Genomic DNA, 21,075 nt, shown 5'->3' with positions numbered 1-21,075 from the left:
TGTTATTATGAAAGACCATACTTGATTCAAGTACTTTGTTTTGACTTGCTTTGGCTGCAAACTGTTGACCAAATTGATAATCATAATTAGATAACTTTAATAATTGGCTGAAACTCATTTAATCTGACAGTTTCAACCAAGTTCCAGACTTATTTTTTAAGTTTACAAGAATGGTTCATCAATGTCACTGTAAAGATTAAAGAGCCTAGCGAGATGTAAAGAACTATAATTATGAATGTAGAATGTTTCATTATTTTTCGCATTGTGTATGGTTGGGGTATTAGAAGGCAGGGAATCGATGAGATTCAATAATGTTGCTACTATAGCTCAGAAGTCGAAACAGTCAAAGACCACCTACACGACCGCCTGTTGATGGTAGCCGTGGAAGGATTCATGAGTATTCTATAAGCAACAAGCATTCAGTCACCAAACAAACATTGGGTAGAGGGTGATTGAATTTTTTTTCAACTTTTCCTTCTTGTCTTTAGGGTTGTCTAACATTTACTTTTCGGATTAAATATATTTATTTGCGTCGTTTGTAACTTTCGATTTATGATACATAATAACCGATCAAACTTTAGATAGTCTTCTGATTTCGATATTATATTATAATAAGGTTTTCATATATTCGTATATTAAGTTGCGAGAGTTTTTTAAATAAAAAAAAAATGTTAAATATAACCTTTTAGTTGTAAATTCGAATTGTAGCAACAGAAACAAACAGATAGAAGAATCAAACTGAAGACAAACACAAGTTTTCTATAATAATAATAATAATGATGGTAATAAAAACCGAAAACGAGCATAAAGGAAACTAGGAAAAAAAACATAAAACAAATTGCAGCAGCAGCAACAGCAACAAGAGAACATAATCTGTTGGTATTTGTTAAATAGAAAATAAGACCCAGGAATATGCCGAGACTCGCATGAATCATTCCGACAATAGCCCTTCACCTTGAAATCCTCGACGTGCCCACGGAGACTCCTTAACAGGTGACCCACCGTTTTTCTTGTAGAGGTCGAAGAGGATCTTCTCATCGCCATATTTCGCATAACCATCATCATCATCTTCATCGGTCCTTAACCTTATGAGTTTTTTCTTTGTCCGTTTTGGGACAACAGATTGTCTTTGTCCTGCATTTTCTTCTTGTTGTTCTTAGTTGTTGTTGTGTTTGATCCATCTGTCTCTAACGTATAGCAATCAATCCACCCGATATAGATCGGTGATTTGACGACGATAATTGTTATTTGGGATTAACATTGATAAGGGGTTCTTTTCGAAAAACAAAACGGACGCCTTGAATACCCTCTTTGTATTCGATATCTTTTGGGAGCCACCACCCCCGTGTATCCCTACATTATATAAATCTCACTTCAAAATTTGTTAGTTATTGTCTATGTGGTATGCTTAGAAATGTAAGAAAGCCCAAAAATCATTACAATATTGCTCCTTGGAAGGTCTACGGATTAGTTACTTTTATAAGAAGTTCAAAATTTTGAAAACGGATTAGTTATGCTTTCAAGAAGTTCAAATTTTCGAAAATTTGAATATGTAACCGTTCGTGTATTGCTTGTGGCGGTTACTTCCTTGCATGTCTATGTCTATATAAGGTTACTTCCATTCAGTTTTAAGGCATTTCAAAACGTAAACACATAACAGATCAATTTTAGCATGACTTCACTAAACCATGTTTCAATTAGAAATTTGCGTCCAAATAATAAGCCATGTATGATAACGGTTAGAATTTGCGGCTATGGAAGCAACCTCTATATGGAGATGTTAATAACATAGGTAGTATTGAGATGATCCTGATGGACGAACATGTAAGTATTCATTGTTTGTAAATTTTTCTTTTTTGATTAGATTACTTTTTAACATAACTTTCTTTTAACATTATAATGTATAAACATTTTCATTTTGACAGTTTGATAAAGTGGTTGTTGTTGCAACAATCGGTTTATTCCAACCGACCAATTATGGTATTCAATGGAATGTGTGAACTGTTCTCAAGAAGTTAAGTTGACCGATCTCTACATGGATGCAGTCGATATTATTGATGCTTTAAGGGACAACAAAATGTGGATTTGTTGTTCATGTAACAAGGAAGGAGTTCTTATCAATCCTAGGTATATATTTATATTTCATATTAAAACTCTATAATTATTAAGTTGTGTGATAAAATTGTATCTCTGTTTTTTTTTTGTAGGTTTAATGTGCAAGTTAGGATTGTAGATGCCACTGGTGCTATTGGAGTTAAAATGAATGATCAACAAATTTCAAATCTTATACAAAGAACAACCTATCAAATTTGTGATGAAAATTATGAGGTATATTTGATTTATTTTAGTGCTAAATAAGACTTTTCTGTGCATTTTAAGTCATTAATTTTTTTTAAAATGGTCATTAGTTGTAATAGGAGTACATTTACTTCGCTACATGCATGCTTGAACTGGTGTTAAAGAAATTATTTAAGGTTATAGCGCATCCACGTGGGTCTATATATCAAAGTGGGGGAAAATTCATAATACCTATCACATCCAGGTAACCAACATAATCCTTCTTATATGTGCCTACTATGGGCAATCCGTTTTATAATTTCTCTCCGGCGTGCAATGTACGCGTTTTAAGCCTCGTGTATCATTAATAAATCTCAAGGTATATATAGCATTCTTCTTCTTTAAATTAATCAACTCATAAGAATATTTTTATTATGTCCAACTCAGTTATATTTATTCATTGATACAATCTTAAAATAAAGTTTAAGAAAAATTATTTAGGGTTATCCATACATCGCACGGGATATAAGCACTAGTATATATATATTTATAGAGAGGTAGATAGAAGGGGGGCTAATGACCGACCTTTGCCACGCAATCACTTTCAATTTCGTGTATAAATACTATTTATTTTTCTTTTCTTATATAAAGGTTTCTGCATTCTTAATCTAAACAAATACTGTTGGACACCAAATAACCAAATACTGTTGGACAAAAAAAAAAATGTGTCTAAAAGTACCCCATACATGCTAAGGAGACACATATGTAATCAATTAATTGTGTCATTAAATTTCTCTTAGATTTATTTATTTGACCATGTCATTTATTATCTTTAATTTTTTTTCTAACCACTACATTAAATGTTTTTTTTTTACTAAGATAATAATGTATTTTTTAATAAAGTTTATTCATATTTATCTTTATATATTGTTAAATATTATTGACAAAAAATACTTATGCATTATATAAAAGTCCAAAAATAACATAATTACTAAAGATATACTCTAAAAACAATAACTAATATAATGACATTAAAAATATATCCAATCATTTAACATCAGAAAAACACATTTTCATTGATAAATTGTTGATGGGCTACCAAAATGAAAACTCCAATGAGTTGTAAAAGAAAATGACATCTTTTAAAAAAAACTTAATAAAAAAAATTTAAATTCTCAGTCAATAGACACCTCTATTACTTCTATTATAGATACCTCATACCCGACAATACCCGCCCCATTGTCATCCCTAGTTGCCGTTTCTATTTTTTTTTATATATTTATATTTTTGTTTTTAGTATCTCTATCTTCAATCTCTCTATATATATATATAAAAGAGAAAAAAATTTGGGCCAAATTTGAAGGTGAAGGTGAAGGTGAAGGGTGTCATACAACGATTCACTTGTCTAAAGTTATTCTTTGGTCATCGATCTCTAAAACATTGGGTTGTATGATCAATAATTAAAGTACTACATGTATGTTCTGCAAATGTTCTTTGCGTCTTTAATACTAGAGATGCTTCAAGGGTTTTTTTTATATATTTTGATTAAGGCGATTTATTGATATATCACCATTGTGTTTTGAACAAGATTTGAACTTTAAACCATTGTTATTATGAAAAACCATACTTGATTCAAGTACTTTGTTTTGACTTGCTTTGGCTGCAAACTGTTGACCAAATTGAGAATCATAATTAGATAAGTTCAATAATTGGCTTAAACTCGTTTAATCTGACAGTTTCAACCAAGTTTTAGACTTATCTTTTAAGTTTACAAGAATGGTTCATCGATGTCACTGTAAAGATTAAAGAACCTAGTGAGATGTAAAGAACTATAATTATGAAGGTAGAATGTTTCATTTTTTGCATTGTGAATGGTTGCGATATTAGAAGGTAATAAATCGATGAGAATCAATAATGTTTGGTAGGTTCACCCTATGATCGACTACTGGGTAATGCATTCCTCTCTAAATTGTGTGGGGGATGAGCTCATTCTTATTCTCATTTATATCCTTCCCTCTATCCAGTGAGACGTTTCTTCTCGTCATCTAGCTTCTTCAAACGGTTGCACTCTATGTTTCTTCAGAGTAACATGCCATCTTGCTAACCACATGCATCTCGTTACCCATAGGGTACACAATTGCAAAAAGCTAGCCCCTTGATAAAACATCAATCTTGCTGCTATAGCTCAGAACCTACACGAGTGGTACTACTCATGATAGTAGCAGACTAGCAGTTGAAGGCTTCATGACTGTTCCTTCAGCCACAGGGCTTCAGTCACCAAACAAGCATTGGGTTGAAACAAGAGATGTCACTATGAACCAAATGTTTGCAGCAGCCAACGCCCACACCAGCAAATAATTTTCAGAAAAATCTATATAATACAGTGTGACATCAGTCATACTGCTACTGTTTTTTTCTCCTAGTCTTCACCATTGTCAACAAAAGACTCACATAGCAACGAAAATACATAGTCATTTTTCAAACCTTCCTAAAACAAACCAAATACCCCTAATTTATGTTGCAAACAGGATTAAGTTTTGAATAGCTGGTGGCAAGATAAGTTTGAACGACCATACAAATCTTAGATCATCACAATCTCGTTATTCATATGGAAATAGATCAATAACAAAACCAAGATAAAAAAATTTCAAGTCAAACAAGAACAAAATCAAATGGCAAAAGAAAATTAAAAGATCACATTGAACCAGAATTTTACTGCAAATCAATATTTGGAAGTCTGAAGCAAAATGAACCTGATAACAAGTCTACCATGCCAACAAAACTACATAACGCCAAGAACTGTCCCTTGTTTAATCTTCCTCCTCACCCTCGTTCTCAGCAATGTTGAAGTATCGCAACTCATAAACATTGCGGTCCTTGTTTGAAGCAATTACACGAAGCCAGTCTCTAACATTGTGCTTCTTCAAGTATTTCTTTGTCAAGTACTTCAAGTACCTGAAAAATATAACCTTAATTATCTATACTGTCCCAAATTTGACTGGCAACATTATTGAACTTGACATTACCAATTTTACCCGAAGTGCAATAAACAGACATATGAATCAAACTCCTACATGAAAAGGAACCTGCCTCATTCTAATCAAAGATATAATATGCATACAGTAATTCTAAGTTCGAAATAACTCATTCACTAACACTACTGTCATCAATGGTGCATTACTCCATAATAACTATCAATATCCTTAAAGAACAGCAAATATGATACCTTTTAAACAGATAACATTGTCCCTCACCAATATGTTCAAACCCCTCACATTAGTAAAAATCGTAATAAAAAATATGATAGTCACATAATCACATTACATGTATGTTTTGACACATATGCTAATTAATTTAAACAAAAATAATTACGGATTATGTCAAAAACTAGCATCGGCATTCTAACGTTTTTTTAAGTTTCAGTAAACGACTTCGATCTTGACCTTAAAATAGCGTTCCATCTCAAATGTTTTGCTACAAAAAGCTTAACCTTAAGTCCTTAATCTCTAGTATTATACAAATCATCTATCTTTCAGGCCATTCGAATAAAAACCTCAGTTCTTGAATTATACCTTGATCTAATCCTAACCTTCTGTTCATACAATTGTCATTTCCAACCTCTAAAAACCAACACAAAATACATTCTATACACCAAAATTCGCCCTTTTCTAATCATTTACGCCTGTAAGTCAAATTCGTTCACATTCGGTAATGCGTCTGTCATATATGTCTATTTATGTTTCTTGATAGCCCTAAAACTACAACCTATTGTACTACTAACTAACTACAAAAGGCAATCACACTATCAAAATACATCATAAGTCAAAACACTAAAAGATAAATATAACAAAACATATATTTTAAAGATTTACACAAAACACAAACCAAAAAAAAAACAACCTTTTTGAGAAAGTGGAATCAGCAGTGACAGAAATCTTGTTTTTCTCACGAGAAATAGAAACAGAATCACCAAGATTCCCTGCTTTGCCACCAACTTTGATTCTTTCTTGTAAAAACTTTTCAAGTGATGCAATTTCCATAATCTTGTCTTCAACGGGCTTCCCACAATCTATCACATATGTTGACTGTGTCTTCTTCTTTCCTCCTTTTGCCGCCACCATTTTTAACTTCTTTTTAAATTTCTGTCCAAAAACAAAACTGGGTTATCTTATATGTATCTGTATGTATATGTATATATATGTATAGAATGTATGTATAGATGGGGATAGAGGAAGGGTGTACATACCTGTGTGGTTTTGGAAGACGGCCGAGTTCTGTTAAGATAAAGTGGAAAATGTGAAAGAGTGATAATATAATGTTTTTTAGGGTTTTGGGTTGCTTATTGGGCCTGGTGTGGATGTTTAAAATATTATTGGGTTAGATTGGCCCATTCAATGCAATCAATAAAAAATGTCAAACAATAGTTGTTAATATTTTTTTTTTTCCGAACATTCAGTCGGTATGCGACATCAGAGAAACCTCAACATATAATGGTGAAGCCTTGCAGTATCCTAGACAATGAGATGTTGACGATTGGGCCGTTACAAGTATTCGGAGGAAAAAACCCTAAGACTAATTATCTATAAGGATCAAACTCAAGACCTTGGTTAAAACCTGAGATGCCTCTGATCAGTTGGACTAGTAAAACCTTGGATGTTGACGATAGTTGCTAAGATTCATTTATAATTTTTAATTTTTGAAAATATTGAAGTCAGAAAATATTAATGATTTAGCTATGTACGTGTCTTCGTTTGTAAATAGATGGTTTGTCAAACACTTGGGTTTGAAAAATAAACAGTAAATTGTTTCATAAATTATCCAAATACATATAGCAATATCCTATATATAGATAATATAATTACAAAATGTTAAGTATAGTTTGAGTTTGATAAAATTAAGTCTCTTTGATATGTATTCTAGAACAAAACAAATGTTATTGTCAATTAGGAGAACTCCATTTATAAAGTTAATAAAAAGCCAGAATTTAAGGACCCCTATAGGTGAATGAAGGATGTCCAACTAAAAGTTGAACGATCATTTGACAAGAAAAACAAAAAGATATATGTCAGATCTGTTTTTTCTCATAGGCGAATTTTGGTAATGAACCGAAACAGGAATCATCTTCATCCGCTTGTATGGATGGTGGTGGTGATAATGAATATGTACAAAATAAAATTTGATGTGTTTCTTAGTCGACGGATTTTGGAGTGAAAATAGAAGTGTGACAAAAACAACATCATTGGGTTGACATTTATGAAGTAATGGTAACATATTTGATTTCTGACTTTCAAGAGGTTTAAAGTACGAAAATTGTTACTGTATATCATGAACAATTTATTTTGAGACAAAAAACATAAGCTTCAATTACTTTTTCTTTAACCACTTATGTAAATCACCTCTTAACTAAAAATTTCTTCTGAATCCCACTTGTCCTACAAAAGTCAGAATTACTTGACAATCCCACATCGGCCAAAGAAATAACAATTTATATGTTTTTAAGGCGTGTTTTGACAAATTCAATTGCCGAGCTCAGTTGCGTGAGCTTGTAACCCAAGTGGGGGCATTAAGATTATTGGAAGGTGAGGAGTTAGGGGCCTGCTTTGGCTCGTCGGGTCTGTGGAGGGCTAGCTTTGATATCCGATACTTCGGACACAAGAATGGTTGTCACACAAGGACGTCGGGTCTGTGGAGGGCTAGCTTTGATATCCGATACTTCGGACACAAGAATGGGTGTCACACAAGGACGTGTGTGCACCAGTGTAACCCCTAGCCAGGCGAGGCTCTGACCCAGAAGATGGTTAAACCTGGATTAGCAATAGGGAGATTCGTAAAGCAAGCCAGAATGGCTTGGTTAACCGACTATGTATTGGTTGACAGTTGCTAGCTTTTGAACTTTTTATTATCAGCAAAACAAGACGAGATCAAATTTATTCAGCCAGGCCAACTCTCACTCGATCCCTTCCGATATCAACAATAACTTAACCTATTTATTTTCTTACTTGTGTCCAGAATCGCAAGAACAAAAACAACAACGATCGGGTTTATTGATTCATGCAAGGACAATATTTTTTGTATGTTCACATACAAAAGTCGATGGAGACAGGACCAATATAGCCTAATCACATCAAAAGGTCAGAAAAGGGTAACATAACCATTTAAAACTAATCACGCCATCATTAACTACTCTTAAGAATCAACCAACAAACTGTTAATTGACTACCAAGACAAAGTTTTACAAAAATTTGAATCCATGCAAGTCAGAAAATTCAACTTCTAAGCATGTTAACTAATACTGTAATACAAGATTTCCATGTCAAGAGCACTAATTTCGATTTCGCCTTGAGCTCCAACCATCAAGACGGGATCCAGATTCCCAAGGTTCCTGTGTTGGGGAAGAGTTCTAAGGTTAACAAGTAATAACACTAACTACTTCATAAAGACAACAAATTAACATGCTGAATATAATCAAACATAGCTGCTTCTATATATCTCAACACCAAGTAATTATTCATTTTCCAATTAGCTATGGATCCTTGATCATGCAGTTTAATTATAAAAAAACGAAGAAGAAATACTTTTTGCATCACTAAAAGTAGTAATTCTAATACCTTCACGGATAAAAGTAGGGTGTCCACTATTTGCATCACTAAGGGATACTCCAAGCAGATTGAATAGCATTATTCATTAATCCTTTTTCATTGTAAAGTTGTGATACACAAACACATGCATATACTATATCTTCTAATATATTTTTATTTTCTTTTATCACCAAAGGCCCAATATTTACCGCAAGTTGATCGTATAGTTTTATAAACCCTCTATGGGATATTAGGAGCAATACAACGACGGTTAGTGAGTAAGCTCGTCCCACCATCAATTACTCTCGTAATGTTTGTATATATGGCACAATTTCACTATTTATTTATACTTTTTTTCTTGTCACTATCATAGATAAATTTGTATTTTTGGGATCGAATAGTTTGGGGATTTGAAGCTAAAGCTTACAGTGGCTGTGTTTTTCCGGATGTCTTCAGGAATTTATTAAGGGATGACCAAATTGTAGAAACCAAATTAATCTAATAGAAACTTGGTTTAGTTTTAAGAATAGTTCTGATTGCTCGGTGTAAACTCATCCAAATAAATGAACACTCCTAAAATCTGACCAATTTGGTTAAATTAATCATTTAACAGGTTACAGATCAACTGGGTAAACTTATAAGGTTGGCTAAAAAACAAACGGGTCAAAAGTCTACGAACGTCTATGGAAGATGTATGGACTGGAAAAAAAAAATTCTTGTATAGATTTGAATGTTAATGCACTAATATAGTTTTCGTGATAATATTTAACAAACTATTTTTGACAAAATATGTTTGCATGTCATTTGCCCATTTTGACCCGTTTCAAAATGGAAACTAGTTTAATAAATGTGAAGACATAATGAAGTGATATCTATCACTTAGGATTTCTGAGGACAATGATGATAGAATCACCTCTGAGAAACATCTTGCTAATGAACCTGTCTTTGTTAACTGGAAGAGCTTTTTTCTTGCCATTCCTAGTCTTAGGTACCTGATGTGGAATGTTACTTTAACATAATGTACAAAAAAGATTTGTTTAGATTGCTCATGTTAAGAAAAATTACTTACCTCTGTCCACATTTCTCTAACATTTTCCAGCACCATGTTACAGTGTCGGTCAAAGGCTCTCACACGGCCTAGAAGCTTTTTATTATTTCTGCAGTTGATCAACACCTGGATTTGCAATAAATTTACTAAAAGATGTTATTCATAATAAAATCTATGTTAGAAATGGGTAGGTCTGACAGGTCGGGTGAAATGTAAAAATGGGTCATTGCCTACAGATTGAGTTCAGTTGAATTTTTCCGTCTCACATTTTTTTTGTGGATGACAAATGCATCGACAATGGTTAGAAAAGACTTTCAAAATTTTTAATACAGAGGTCTGTAATCTGTATGCATCAAAAAGACACATCAGCCCCATTGACCAGGAGCGTCGTTTGACTGGTTCCCCTTTTTTAGATGTAGATTATACCTGGATGAACCCAATCGTTAGCAAAAGAGTCAAAACTTCCACCTCTAATCAAGGTCATCGCTACAGGTCAACTCAACCAAACTCTACAAGTAATAATAATATTATTGTATAACATGGTGCCACTGAGCTTTATTTGCACCTTTTAGCTTTAGTGACGAGAGTTAAAACATGGAAAGATAAATACGGAAAAAAAACCTGTTACCTGTGTGTTGTTTTTAACACTCATCATCAAAACAGAGAGAGGCCCGGTGTTGAACTCCTCTTCCTCATTCTTAGTCTGCTACAAAATTCAATAGAACATGTTAATTTTCAAGCAAACCTTTTCCAAACAAAAAGAAAAGTTTCAAGCAGAATTCAAAGTACCAACATAATGAAACAAAACGCACTGTGGAAACTGTAACTAGGTGCCTAAGCTAGTTAATATATATCCACCCTAATACGTGTGTCTGATCTTTAACCTAATAAATGTTAAGGTAGAAAAACGGATTACTCCAAGGCAGTGGCGGATCCAGGAAATTTTTTAAGAAGGGGCAATATGTAGTAGAGACGATAATACATATGGGTTGGTAACGATTCAAGAATATTCAGGTTTAGTTTTACGTTACCTGTAAGATTATTATTATATGATACAGAAATAGGTATGCCTTTTATTTAAATAAAAACTTAGATGTACATAAAACATTTGATTGTAATTTTTTCATTAAATTATCCAAGCATGCTATTAACATATCAAAATCATAAAAATACAAATATATTGTTTCATTTAAGTACACAAGACATATATATACTACCCTATGATAATAAAAAACCAACATCCATTTTTTTATTTTAGTGAAAACCTAAAGTAAAGATGTTAAAAAAACTTAAAAATATGTAAATCAATATTTGTTGGGTTAATGTGAGGAGGTGCCTAGGACCCCCCTAATAACACTATGGATCCGCCAATGCTCCAAGGTAAAAACTACACATAAGAGCTTAACAACATCTTACACCTCTATTTGCATAGGAAGATGGGTATATATGCAGGAAACTCCAAAACAGTAAACTAAAGTGTATACTGTGTAGACATATTAAAAGCAAACGCTTCATATCTATATATAAAAAAAAGAGTTGGCACTTAGCAACAACTATAAAAACGATCATTATATGATTATACATTCATCTCATCGATCAAACACAAACAGCCAAGTCCTTCCCCGTGTAAGCACTTCTACAATAACATATTGTTACGCAACGGCGATACAAGCTCAATTCTATTAAGGTATAAGTGCATCAAACATATCCAATAAGACACGTTTTGCTACTGTAAGTAATGAAATTAGTTGAGAAATTTGATGAATTATGTTTGGTAGCAGGTAGCAACAGAGAATTTAACTCGAGAAATCATATCCATTGTTTGCTAAAAAAAAAAGGATTGCTAGAGAATCATACTCATAAAAAGAAAACATATTACATCGTTTTGAGTTTATGCATTGCTATGTAATTGAAAAAAACCTAACCGATGAAGAAAAGTTAAAAACATATTACATAAATGATTTGAGTTTATGTATTTTTGTTTCTCATAAGCATTCATTTATGATAAAAAAAAAAGATGAAAAATAACAAAATGCATAAAATCTTAAAGCTAAATTAGGGGGTGCCTGGTTGGAGGGTTTTGGGGGTGGGGAATGAGAAAAATAATGAATACACATGATTGGTAGTAGTAAGGAAAGGTATTTAATACCTAAAAGTGGGTATTGGAGTATTACCCAATAAATTGAGGGTTAAGGTAATCATTACCCACTAATATCTTCTTATTTTTCTCCCTTCTTCTCTTTTCTCTACCCATGACAGTTGGAATCCGGCCACCACTGCCACCTTCCAACTGCCGCCACCCAAAATCACCTCCAACTTCCGCCACCTGAAGTCACCTCCACAGCCGCCGCCACACATCCTCTGAACAAATACAACTAACCCACTTTTCACACATCACCTCCGACTTCACCATCCGACATCATCTCCAACAGTCACCACGGTGGGTGGGTGGTGGTAGTGGAGATGTGTATTATTAGAGAGAGAGGGGACCGTTTAAAGGAAAACAAGAGAGATAGGGAAGTTAGATCTATGACATAAAGTTATATACTGAGTATGTTGTATTCTTGAATTTGTTTATAACAATATGAAAAAGAAAAGCACTTTATTCATATTCATATTCTTGAATCATCATGGGTGATGCGTTTTAGAATTTTGTTTTGTATGTGTATTTATATATATTGTATATAATAATATTATTATTATATATCAAGTATTGATTCCTGAATATAACCAAGTAACGTTAATGCAATAAAAGTATTTCTTAGCATTCCTTTATATTCTCTTTCCCTTTGTCATTTCTCCATGTGAACCAAACACCCCCTTAAATCTTCAACAAAAAATTTAAAGGTTTTGGTTCCAGCCATTATATTAAATCGATAAAAAAAGACCACAGTTGAAATAACACATAAATATTAAAATTTGAAAGGAAACGACATTAACGATTCGTAAATAAGTCCAATTCGTGCCATGTGTGAGTTAAGTGAGTTTTTAATTATACATCATAAGTGGAAGTGGATGAGTTGATTTCTTCGTGTTTTCAAGTTGTGGTTAAAATATTTAGGGAATTTGATTTCTTCACAAAACTAGAAGAAATGAAGTCATGTACAACGTGAATTCTTTGAGAAAATGATTTCTCCATGTCCTAATTTCACACATAACCAAACAATGGAAATCAATTCATTTCCATTTCTCAATCTTTATTTCACCCTACTAAACACACCCTTAATCATTTAGTCAAATTTTATGTTTTTTTTTATTTAATAAACAAAAATAACCATCAATTACATATATTTTACTTAACACATACAGACGTTCTTAATGCATTCAGCCACTTAATACACTCGACACTTAATATCTAAACAAAAGAAACGGATCCTAACTCATAAATCTAACGTACGAACTAAGATGATTCATATGCTTTTGGCCTAATTAAATGTATAACTAATTTCATGATGTAAAAATCCCCGCAGAATATGAAACCAACATCTTTGTGGTGAAAGATAATTAAGCCTTTAAACACTCAAATCAATTAGAACAACATCTCCAATTTATCAAAAAATATAATTTAAAGAAGCTTATCAGTAATATTCTCTACTACGCAACATTATAGAGCATTTAGTTTTTTCTTTTAACTAAATTTTTGATGACCCAAAAAACCTTTAACTTATTAATTTAAATATTTTCATTTAATTTACTTATAATACACTTAATAAAATTATTTATAATTTACATTCTTCATTCTTCAAAAAAACTACCTTATCCCTTTTACGTTAATTATTTTTACGTTAATAACTACACCACTACCCGTCATTGTCACGACCGCCACCGTTACCACCACCAGTATCTTTGGCTATCAATGTCACATCGTCGTGTCAGATGACATTTGTCTAGTCAACAAAAGTGGGAATTTTTTTTATTTTTTACTTTAATACACCATAAAAAGTGATTTTAAAGCTATTTTATTTGTATATTGTGTTTTATTCGATGGTATAGTTTAAGTCTTAAAATAAATGTTATTTAGCATTTTTAGGAGTGTACCAAAACTATGAGACACATTTTAATACAATCCGATTCGGCTTTGAAATTTAGATTATTCAAGTCATTTTGAATCACCGCTTCTGCATAGGTTTCGTTTTGTATACAGTATAAAGTAAATCTTTGATTCGTTTTGTATACAGTATAAAGTAAATCCTTGATTTTACAATTAAATTAATGAAGAAAATAAGTTTTTGTTTTTCACTTTTGTTATTAAAAACTTGAAAATCAATTTAAGCCATCTATTTTCTAAATTTTTATCGACACATAAATTTCACCAATATTATATTTTCACTCATATCTAAAGCTCTTTTCTAATAGTATGGTTTATACTAAACCTTTTTTTTTTATCTATAATTATATTATAAAAAAATAACATTTTTTAAAGTGTTAAAAAATATGTAATATTTTTACTTAATATCTTCAACAAAAAATTTTCAACACTACCCTTTTAACTATCAATTATTTATCTTTTAAAATATCTTTATTAACCATTTACATCAATTATCTTTACATTAACTATTTACATCACTCGACGCCTTATCTACCCCCAACAGTCGCATCCACCAACAAATTATCGTTGCCAGGACTAACGCCGCATTATGCGGATAACTTGCAAGTAATACATAAAGCGATTAAATGAAAAGTAGTATCATCACCATCATCAATCGGATTTTATTACATATGTAGTAATTTACTAGTAATTTTTACTCGTATTAAGAAGGATTTCTATATTTATAAAACCACGACATTACAAGAATATATGTTTTTCCTACGTTTTCTAAAACATAGTAATAAGGAAACACTTCCTTTTCCTACGTTTTCTAAAACATAGTATTAAGGTAATTCGTAGGCTTAGAATATTATTATTATACTAGGATACGGATATGGGCCCTCCTCTATAGATAAAGGGGAGGCCGATCAATACACACACATCAAAAAAATCGAGTCACTTGGAATAAAACTGTGTTATACTTTTGGGGGTTTCTTCATTTTTATTTATTTTTCTCCGATTTCATCAATTGATTGGATTTTGGAGTTTTGATATTCCAACACGATGAGTAACGGAATTCGACGATCTAATAAAAGACTACCACACAAACATGGTAATATTCATGGTGACGGTGATGGTTTTCAGCAGCAGGTTCGACGATGTAATTATAATAATAATAATTTATTACTACGACTCCCGGAGGAGCTTTTTGCGGATGAGATACTCGTCCGGTTACCGGCCAAACAGCTTGCTCAAATGAGGTGTGTTTCTAAACCCTTGTATGCTCTTTTATCTCAACCTAGTTTTATTAAATCTCATCTTGGTCGTAATTTAGTTCGCAACAACAACAAAGATAATGAAATCCTTTTGGTTGTAAACCCGGGTAGTGTGGTCACAGAACCAGTTCAGGTAACAGCACACCCCTCGCGATCTCCCGATATCCCACTCAACGATTTCATTAAGTTGCCCCCCGATTTCCCAATATCCTCCTCGGTATCCGAATGGGGGGTTATAGGTTCCGTTCACGGCTTAATATGTTTTAAATGCGGATTTAATCATCAATGGTTCGATATTTACCTTTGGAACCCTTCTCTATCGGCTGTAATGTGTCTCCCCAAATTTACTATCCCTTCTAGACCTCATGAGGATCTCAGTATTGATATCAAGTTTGGTTTTGATCCCAAATCTGATGATTACAAAGTTGTTAAGCTTATGACTCGTTGTGAACCCGACATGCAAGTTGAGGTGTACAGCATGAGGAAAGGTACATGGCAGTTCATATCCGAAAGCTTTCCCTCGAAATTTCATCGGATTGCTAGTGGAAGCCAAGCCATAGCTGGTGGTCATGATGGACATGTTTATTGGTTGTGTCGTACCAAAAACCGTGACAACTCCGTAATTGCATTTGATTTGGGTAATGAGACATTTTATGAGATATCTCTTCCCGAGTCTATTTGCAGATCCAAAGGCTGGGATAAGATTTTGTGCTTCTTTGATGGAAAACTTTGTGTAACTTCATATCGACGGGGTATATCTTTTGAATTTGAGATGTGGGTGATGAATGAACCTGAATCTTGGGTGAAACACTCTGTGTTATCACGTTTTACTTGTAATATAGCCCCTATGGGATTCACACTTAATAATGAGTTTCTTTTTAGTGCTAGTCATCATGATCCTTTAGCCTTGTACGATCCGGATACAACCAAGGTTAAATACTTTGAGGGTTGTTATTTTTATTCCGAAACCAATATAGTTCAGTATGTCGATAGTTTGGTTTGGATAACGCCTGCTAAGAAGCATGGTAACTCCTCTTGTGTTGCATCTGGCCGGCCTCGGGTGAGATCTTGAAAAGAGGCATTCGAGGGATGGCAAATACGAATAAAGGTCTTCAAGGGTTAAGGTATTTAACTCTTCACGAAATCAGGATGGTCAATGCCCATAAAGGTTTACAAGTGTCAAAGGCATGCAGTGGTTGTATCTTTTGGTACAACAAAGTACTAGCTATGCTTCTTAGTTAGGCTACTTAGGTAAAGTATTAGTTTTGATGTCATATTTTCAGTTTCTGATACACTCGTGTACTTGACATGCTGCTATATTGTTTTGCGTAATTTTATTTGCAGAAAAACTTTACTTTCAACTTTGGAAATTTGGGTATGTATTTAAATTTAGTCAGTTCAATAGTTTTCATGGTTATCGAATCTATATATGAGAACAACGAATAATCCCAGCATCAAAGCTATAGAGCTTGCGCTGTGTCTTGAAGTTCAGTTGTAAGTTTTCTTAGTTACTAATAATTTTTTAGAATTCAATTGTTCCAGTAGAGTCCAAGTATGCACTTTTCTGCTGCACATATTGTTTCACATATTCCTTATGATAGTATATATTTATTTCTTTTTAAGTAAAAAACCATAATGACGGTTACCCAGTATGAAGTACTGAATCCAGCAAATTGAAGCCTTTGTCTCTTTTTTTCTGGAGTGAACTAAGAATCCAATCATAAAATTTAACCATAACTCCAAGAAAGAAAAAAAAGGAAAACTTTATATTAACCAAGCTACCCGATTAATATGTTGTAATCATTGGGGATAAACTTACCTTTGAAATCCAATCATAACTAACCATCTAGTTGAGCCTTTGGATCTTTTTGAAGTGAACTTAAAAGTCCAATCATAACTTAACCATAACTTCATAAAAGTTAAAAAAATCTTTATATCAACCTACCGATTAATACTGTGTAATCATTGAGGTAAACTTTTCTGGTTAAACTATAAATGTACTTGGATAATAAAAATCCATTAAAAACATCACAAACAGCAGAAGCTGGAAAAAAAACATGATTACATGAGTAAGTCAAGCTCACAAATCCATTTTTTATTGCCTTCATCGATCAATTACTTAATATGCATAAGATTTAACTTCACCCAATCACATTAGTTTACAAGAATACTTGTGTAAAAGGCTCGTGCGTTGCACAGCGGTGAAAATTTTCCGATTGTTTGCTCGCAGTAGTCGAATTTAACCAATATGGGCTACTACATAGTTTCATTAGAGAATACTCTTTTTTATGTACAATTGTGAAAATGATAAGAGTGTGATAATAAAATGAGATTGCAAAAGGATTGTTTGTTGTTTGCGAAACCGTTGTGAAAAGAAGCTGTCCGCCAATTTTACGTTTCAAAAGGATTGTTTGTTGTCGTATATTTGTTGTTGGAAGTGAAGTAAACGCTTTAATTTTAAATCATGCATATAGGCTGTTATATATAGTACCATCCATAGTTTACTACTGATGTATACACCATCAGAATTATATGAGGCAAAATGGGTGGGTCTGGTACATTTATGGAACAGGCTGTGCTGGCCGTCCAAAAACTGTTTTTGTTTAGGTTTTACTATGGATAATGAGTGTGTCGAGCATGGCTAGGGTATTATATTATTGTAATAATAATAGTGTGTATTTTTGAAATTAAATGATTTAGAATGTTTTTTTATTACACATTTGACACGTCGCTGCTTCAGTTATTCTGTTAATTTTCACACTTCGGATACGAATCTTATTGTATGTTATGTTACATATGGCCATCTGCCTTTTAATGTAACTTGATTTTATGTGAACTCAAATGACAGTGGTCTGCACAGCCACGATTGCTAACTTTGTTAAAAGTGCAATAGCAGTGAATGTGGAAAAAAGCTTGAACCACGAACTCTGAACCATCATTGCAATCCTATAATGCTGATTAATACCACCAACGTGGCAGGAAATGTGAATGTGGAAAAAAGCTTGAACCACGAACTCTGAACCATCACTGCAATCCTATAATGCTGATTAATACCACCAATGTGGCAGGAAATGTATCTTTAGCAAATAAAACCTTGTATATCATTATAGTACAGCTCAAGGACTCAGATCCTGGTATACTGTAAATTAAAAGTAGCTTTTAAAATCAGAGGACTGAACACTAATAACTTATATGGTTTTGCAAATTTTACGACTTAATTGGTTAGTCACACCTTCCATGCTATAGCTAACTCGCAATTGCTGACCACTGCTAACAAACCGGACTAATGGCAACAATATATGAAGGTATAAATGACAGTCACATATAGACACCTTTTATTAGTGAGGTTGAATTCCACTGTTCCTACCTGATTTTTTTTTTTGCAGGTTTCCAAACCATCGTCACATAGCCGATGACATCTGCATAGCCAACTTTTTCGAAATCAGAGAACAGACATTCAACCTATATATGCATAGCTTCATTGCAGGTAATTTTCGACCAACACGAATACACACAATACCTACGTTATTTACATGCATCTACTGTCTATTACCTACATTATTTACATGCATCTACTGTCTATTACCTACATTATTTATATGCATCTACTGTCTATATTATGCCGAAATTTAAATACCAAGAAACATGATTTTTTAACACCAACAACCATCAATGATATTTATGTGAATGTATATTAGGCTCAAAGTTTGATAGAAGTGTGTTTATTATTGATGGACTGTCGAAGACATTTTTGTGACAATGGGGCAGATATGTAATTTTCCTTATACAAGTGTATCATTGGATTTGAGGCCTATCATGCTGGAGGAAGGAGTCCGAGGCTGGTACAGGTATGCTTCTTAAGCTGTAGTCTTACAAAATCGTATTTGGCGACTCATGAAACGAAGGGGTTTTATGTCTCTAACAGTCGACTTTTACCTTCTTTTACTGGAATTAGCCATGGTGTCATTCAGTTTCCATCCTATGAATATATAAAGTGTTAGTTGGTGGTGCCGTAGCTGGTTAGCTAGCAATTAATAAACCTAAAAACCTTTTTATTGCTGTGTTTTGCATGTTTCACATCTATAACTATTAACTACCTAAAATGTCTATCCACTCCTGTAATGTATGGATGTACATATATGCGTGTGTGTGTGTGTTGAGGTAATAGTGTTAGAGGTATTAGAGGTGAAAACATGAGCATGCTAGCCTGCTAGGTGGGTGAAAATGGGTTGAAAGTTGCTCAAAGTATATGTTTAACACATAAATAACCTTTACTATATACTGTATCAGTGTATCTAATATAGCCTGTTGCATCTAAGGTAGTTTTAACGAACCGTATACGAGTTACAAGCTTTAGCAGTTAAGCTTAATTTGGTGTTTGAGTAATGTGATCCTTTCATAATGTTGTTCTTTGAAAGAAAAGCGAATGCTTGCTGCTTCACTGTTCTAGAGGATTCATATTATAAGATCTAGCTATACCATTAAAAAAAAATGTTAAAGATGTAGCTCTAGGTGCCAGCAAGGTAACTTGACTGAAGTTCTCCTCTACTGATTACGTAATCTAGACAATGACACTCATTTTAATTTTTGTAGACTTTGCTTCTTTCCAAACTGGCTGCGCTGATCAATTTTTTTTTATATAACCAACAGTTTGGCTATAGACTAGATAGGAGTCATGTATAGGTACTTTGATATGGATGATTTTTTGAACATGGTGGTTAACTTACAATTAGGTGCAATCCAGAAACATTATCAAAAGATTGTTAATTGGTCAAAAGATTGTGAGAGTACATGCTATTTCAAAAGATTTCTACTTAGGGAGTTGGGGGTAAAACTACGAAGAAGCTCGATTCGTTTTATTTTCCTTTCCATTCCCGGTTGTGGACTGCGAATCTATGTGCCCAAGTGAAGATAAATCTTCGTAAATAAAGTAATGTGCTAAGGCTGAAATTTTTTATGTTTCTGAATGATGTTATTTAGTACATCAAGATTGCTGGCTTTGTTTTATAGAGCATTTTTGTGGTATGTTACTTGGGGGATTTGGGATTGATGACTTAAAACCAACTTCATATATTTGATAAATTATGTTGTTAGATGCATCTATTATCTGTTTTAGGGGTAATGGGGAACCCTAGCCCCGGTACCACAATCGGATACCCATCGACCCACCCCGTATGAGGTTATGATGCCGGTAAAATACCTCCATTCTAATCCCCACATGATCTGGGCACCCCGAAGGACCGAACCCGCGTATTTTAACTTCACATATGGGTCTAGGCTTCATTGGTAACGGGTACCTTAAAAGAATTATTTTTTGTGCCCAATGGGGATCGAACCTGAGACCTTAAGGTCACCAAGTGTGTGCCTTACCACTAGGCTAATTCCTTGTTGGTTAGTCTATTATCTGTTTTGTTAGTCATATATTAGAAAATGTTTATGGACAAGACCTGGTCGGGATCAGGTAAAATAGTGACTACTCGACATTACTTTATCTTATCATCTTTTCTTATTAAAGTTATTAAGTTTAACGGTAAGTCATATACGTAACCATGAGATTTCACAGTTAATTATTGATATAAAACCTAAAGGTCCTCGAATGCATTGCTTGTGTTTTAATTAACTAACTTGTAATGTAATTACTAAATAACAAGAATAAAGATGAGCTGTAAAGAACTTTGTTTAGTTATATGAAACTCAAACTAAACGATGAAAACATGGGTGGTTGTTTTACAACAACAATAAACAGAAAATTTATGCTAAGTTTTTGAACACACAAAAACTTAACAAATTACTTAGAGAAAGTAAAGTAAAACTGTGGAACACATCAACCAGTGTTCGTGGCTTTTTCAAGTGATTCCTTTTATAGGC

The 21,075-nt window shown here is 33.2% G+C and overlaps 3 protein-coding genes across 3 annotated transcripts; 1 reads left to right on the top strand and 2 right to left on the bottom strand.

Moving 5' to 3' along the window:
* Positions 1 to 4,950: 4,950 nt before the first annotated feature.
* On the bottom strand, positions 4,951 to 6,593 carry LOC122607173 (60S ribosomal protein L22-3-like). The gene is made up of 3 exons (XM_043780100.1): positions 6,524 to 6,593; positions 6,178 to 6,419; positions 4,951 to 5,232 (listed from the first exon to the last, which is right to left on the bottom strand). The coding sequence occupies exons 2-3, from the start codon at positions 6,396 to 6,398 to the stop codon at positions 5,088 to 5,090; spliced, it is 366 nt and encodes a 121-aa protein (XP_043636035.1). The 5' UTR covers positions 6,399 to 6,419; positions 6,524 to 6,593; the 3' UTR covers positions 4,951 to 5,087.
* Positions 6,594 to 9,730: 3,137 nt separating this feature from the next.
* LOC122609442 (small nuclear ribonucleoprotein Sm D2-like) lies at positions 9,731 to 12,261 on the bottom strand. The gene is made up of 4 exons (XM_043782485.1): positions 12,154 to 12,261; positions 10,532 to 10,609; positions 9,925 to 10,029; positions 9,731 to 9,847 (listed from the first exon to the last, which is right to left on the bottom strand). Exons 1-4 carry the CDS (start codon positions 12,259 to 12,261, stop codon positions 9,731 to 9,733), a joined length of 408 nt encoding a protein of 135 aa, XP_043638420.1.
* Positions 12,262 to 14,891: 2,630 nt separating this feature from the next.
* On the top strand, positions 14,892 to 19,299 carry LOC122607582. The gene is made up of 3 exons (XM_043780589.1): positions 14,892 to 15,192; positions 18,594 to 18,694; positions 18,906 to 19,299. The coding sequence occupies exons 1-3, from the start codon at positions 14,996 to 14,998 to the stop codon at positions 18,962 to 18,964; spliced, it is 357 nt and encodes a 118-aa protein (XP_043636524.1). The 5' UTR covers positions 14,892 to 14,995; the 3' UTR covers positions 18,965 to 19,299.
* The last annotated feature ends 1,776 nt before the right edge of the window (positions 19,300 to 21,075 follow it).

Source organism: Erigeron canadensis, chromosome 7 (assembly GCF_010389155.1).
Source record: "Erigeron canadensis isolate Cc75 chromosome 7, C_canadensis_v1, whole genome shotgun sequence".
Classification (NCBI taxonomy): Eukaryota; Viridiplantae; Streptophyta; class Magnoliopsida; order Asterales; family Asteraceae; genus Erigeron; species Erigeron canadensis.
The sequence above is the reverse complement of the archived record's forward strand: the minus strand, read 5'-3'. Positions and strand labels throughout refer to the sequence as shown.

Excerpts from the sequence above, each read along its gene's own strand:
- LOC122607582 (XM_043780589.1), top strand. The coding sequence starts at position 14,996 with ATGAGTAACGGAATTCGACGATCTAATAAAAGACTACCACACAAACAT. Across the intron at positions 15,193-18,593 it reads AAACAGCTTGCTCAAATGAG|GTTTCCAAACCATCGTCACA; the intron begins GTGTGTTTCTAA and ends TTTTTTTTGCAG. Across the intron at positions 18,695-18,905 it reads TATGCATAGCTTCATTGCAG|GCTCAAAGTTTGATAGAAGT; the intron begins GTAATTTTCGAC and ends AATGTATATTAG.
- LOC122609442 (XM_043782485.1), bottom strand. The coding sequence starts at position 12,261 with ATGTGTGGCGGCGGCTGTGGAGGTGACTTCAGGTGGCGGAAGTTGGAG. Across the intron at positions 10,610-12,153 it reads CCGGATTCCAACTGTCATGG|CAGACTAAGAATGAGGAAGA; the intron begins GTAGAGAAAAGA and ends TGAATTTTGTAG. Across the intron at positions 9,848-9,924 it reads TTAGAGAAATGTGGACAGAG|GTACCTAAGACTAGGAATGG; the intron begins GTAAGTAATTTT and ends ATTCCACATCAG.
- LOC122607173 (XM_043780100.1), bottom strand. The coding sequence starts at position 6,398 with ATGGTGGCGGCAAAAGGAGGAAAGAAGAAGACACAGTCAACATATGTG. Across the intron at positions 5,233-6,177 it reads GATTCCACTTTCTCAAAAAG|GTACTTGAAGTACTTGACAA; the intron begins GTTGTTTTTTTT and ends TATATTTTTCAG.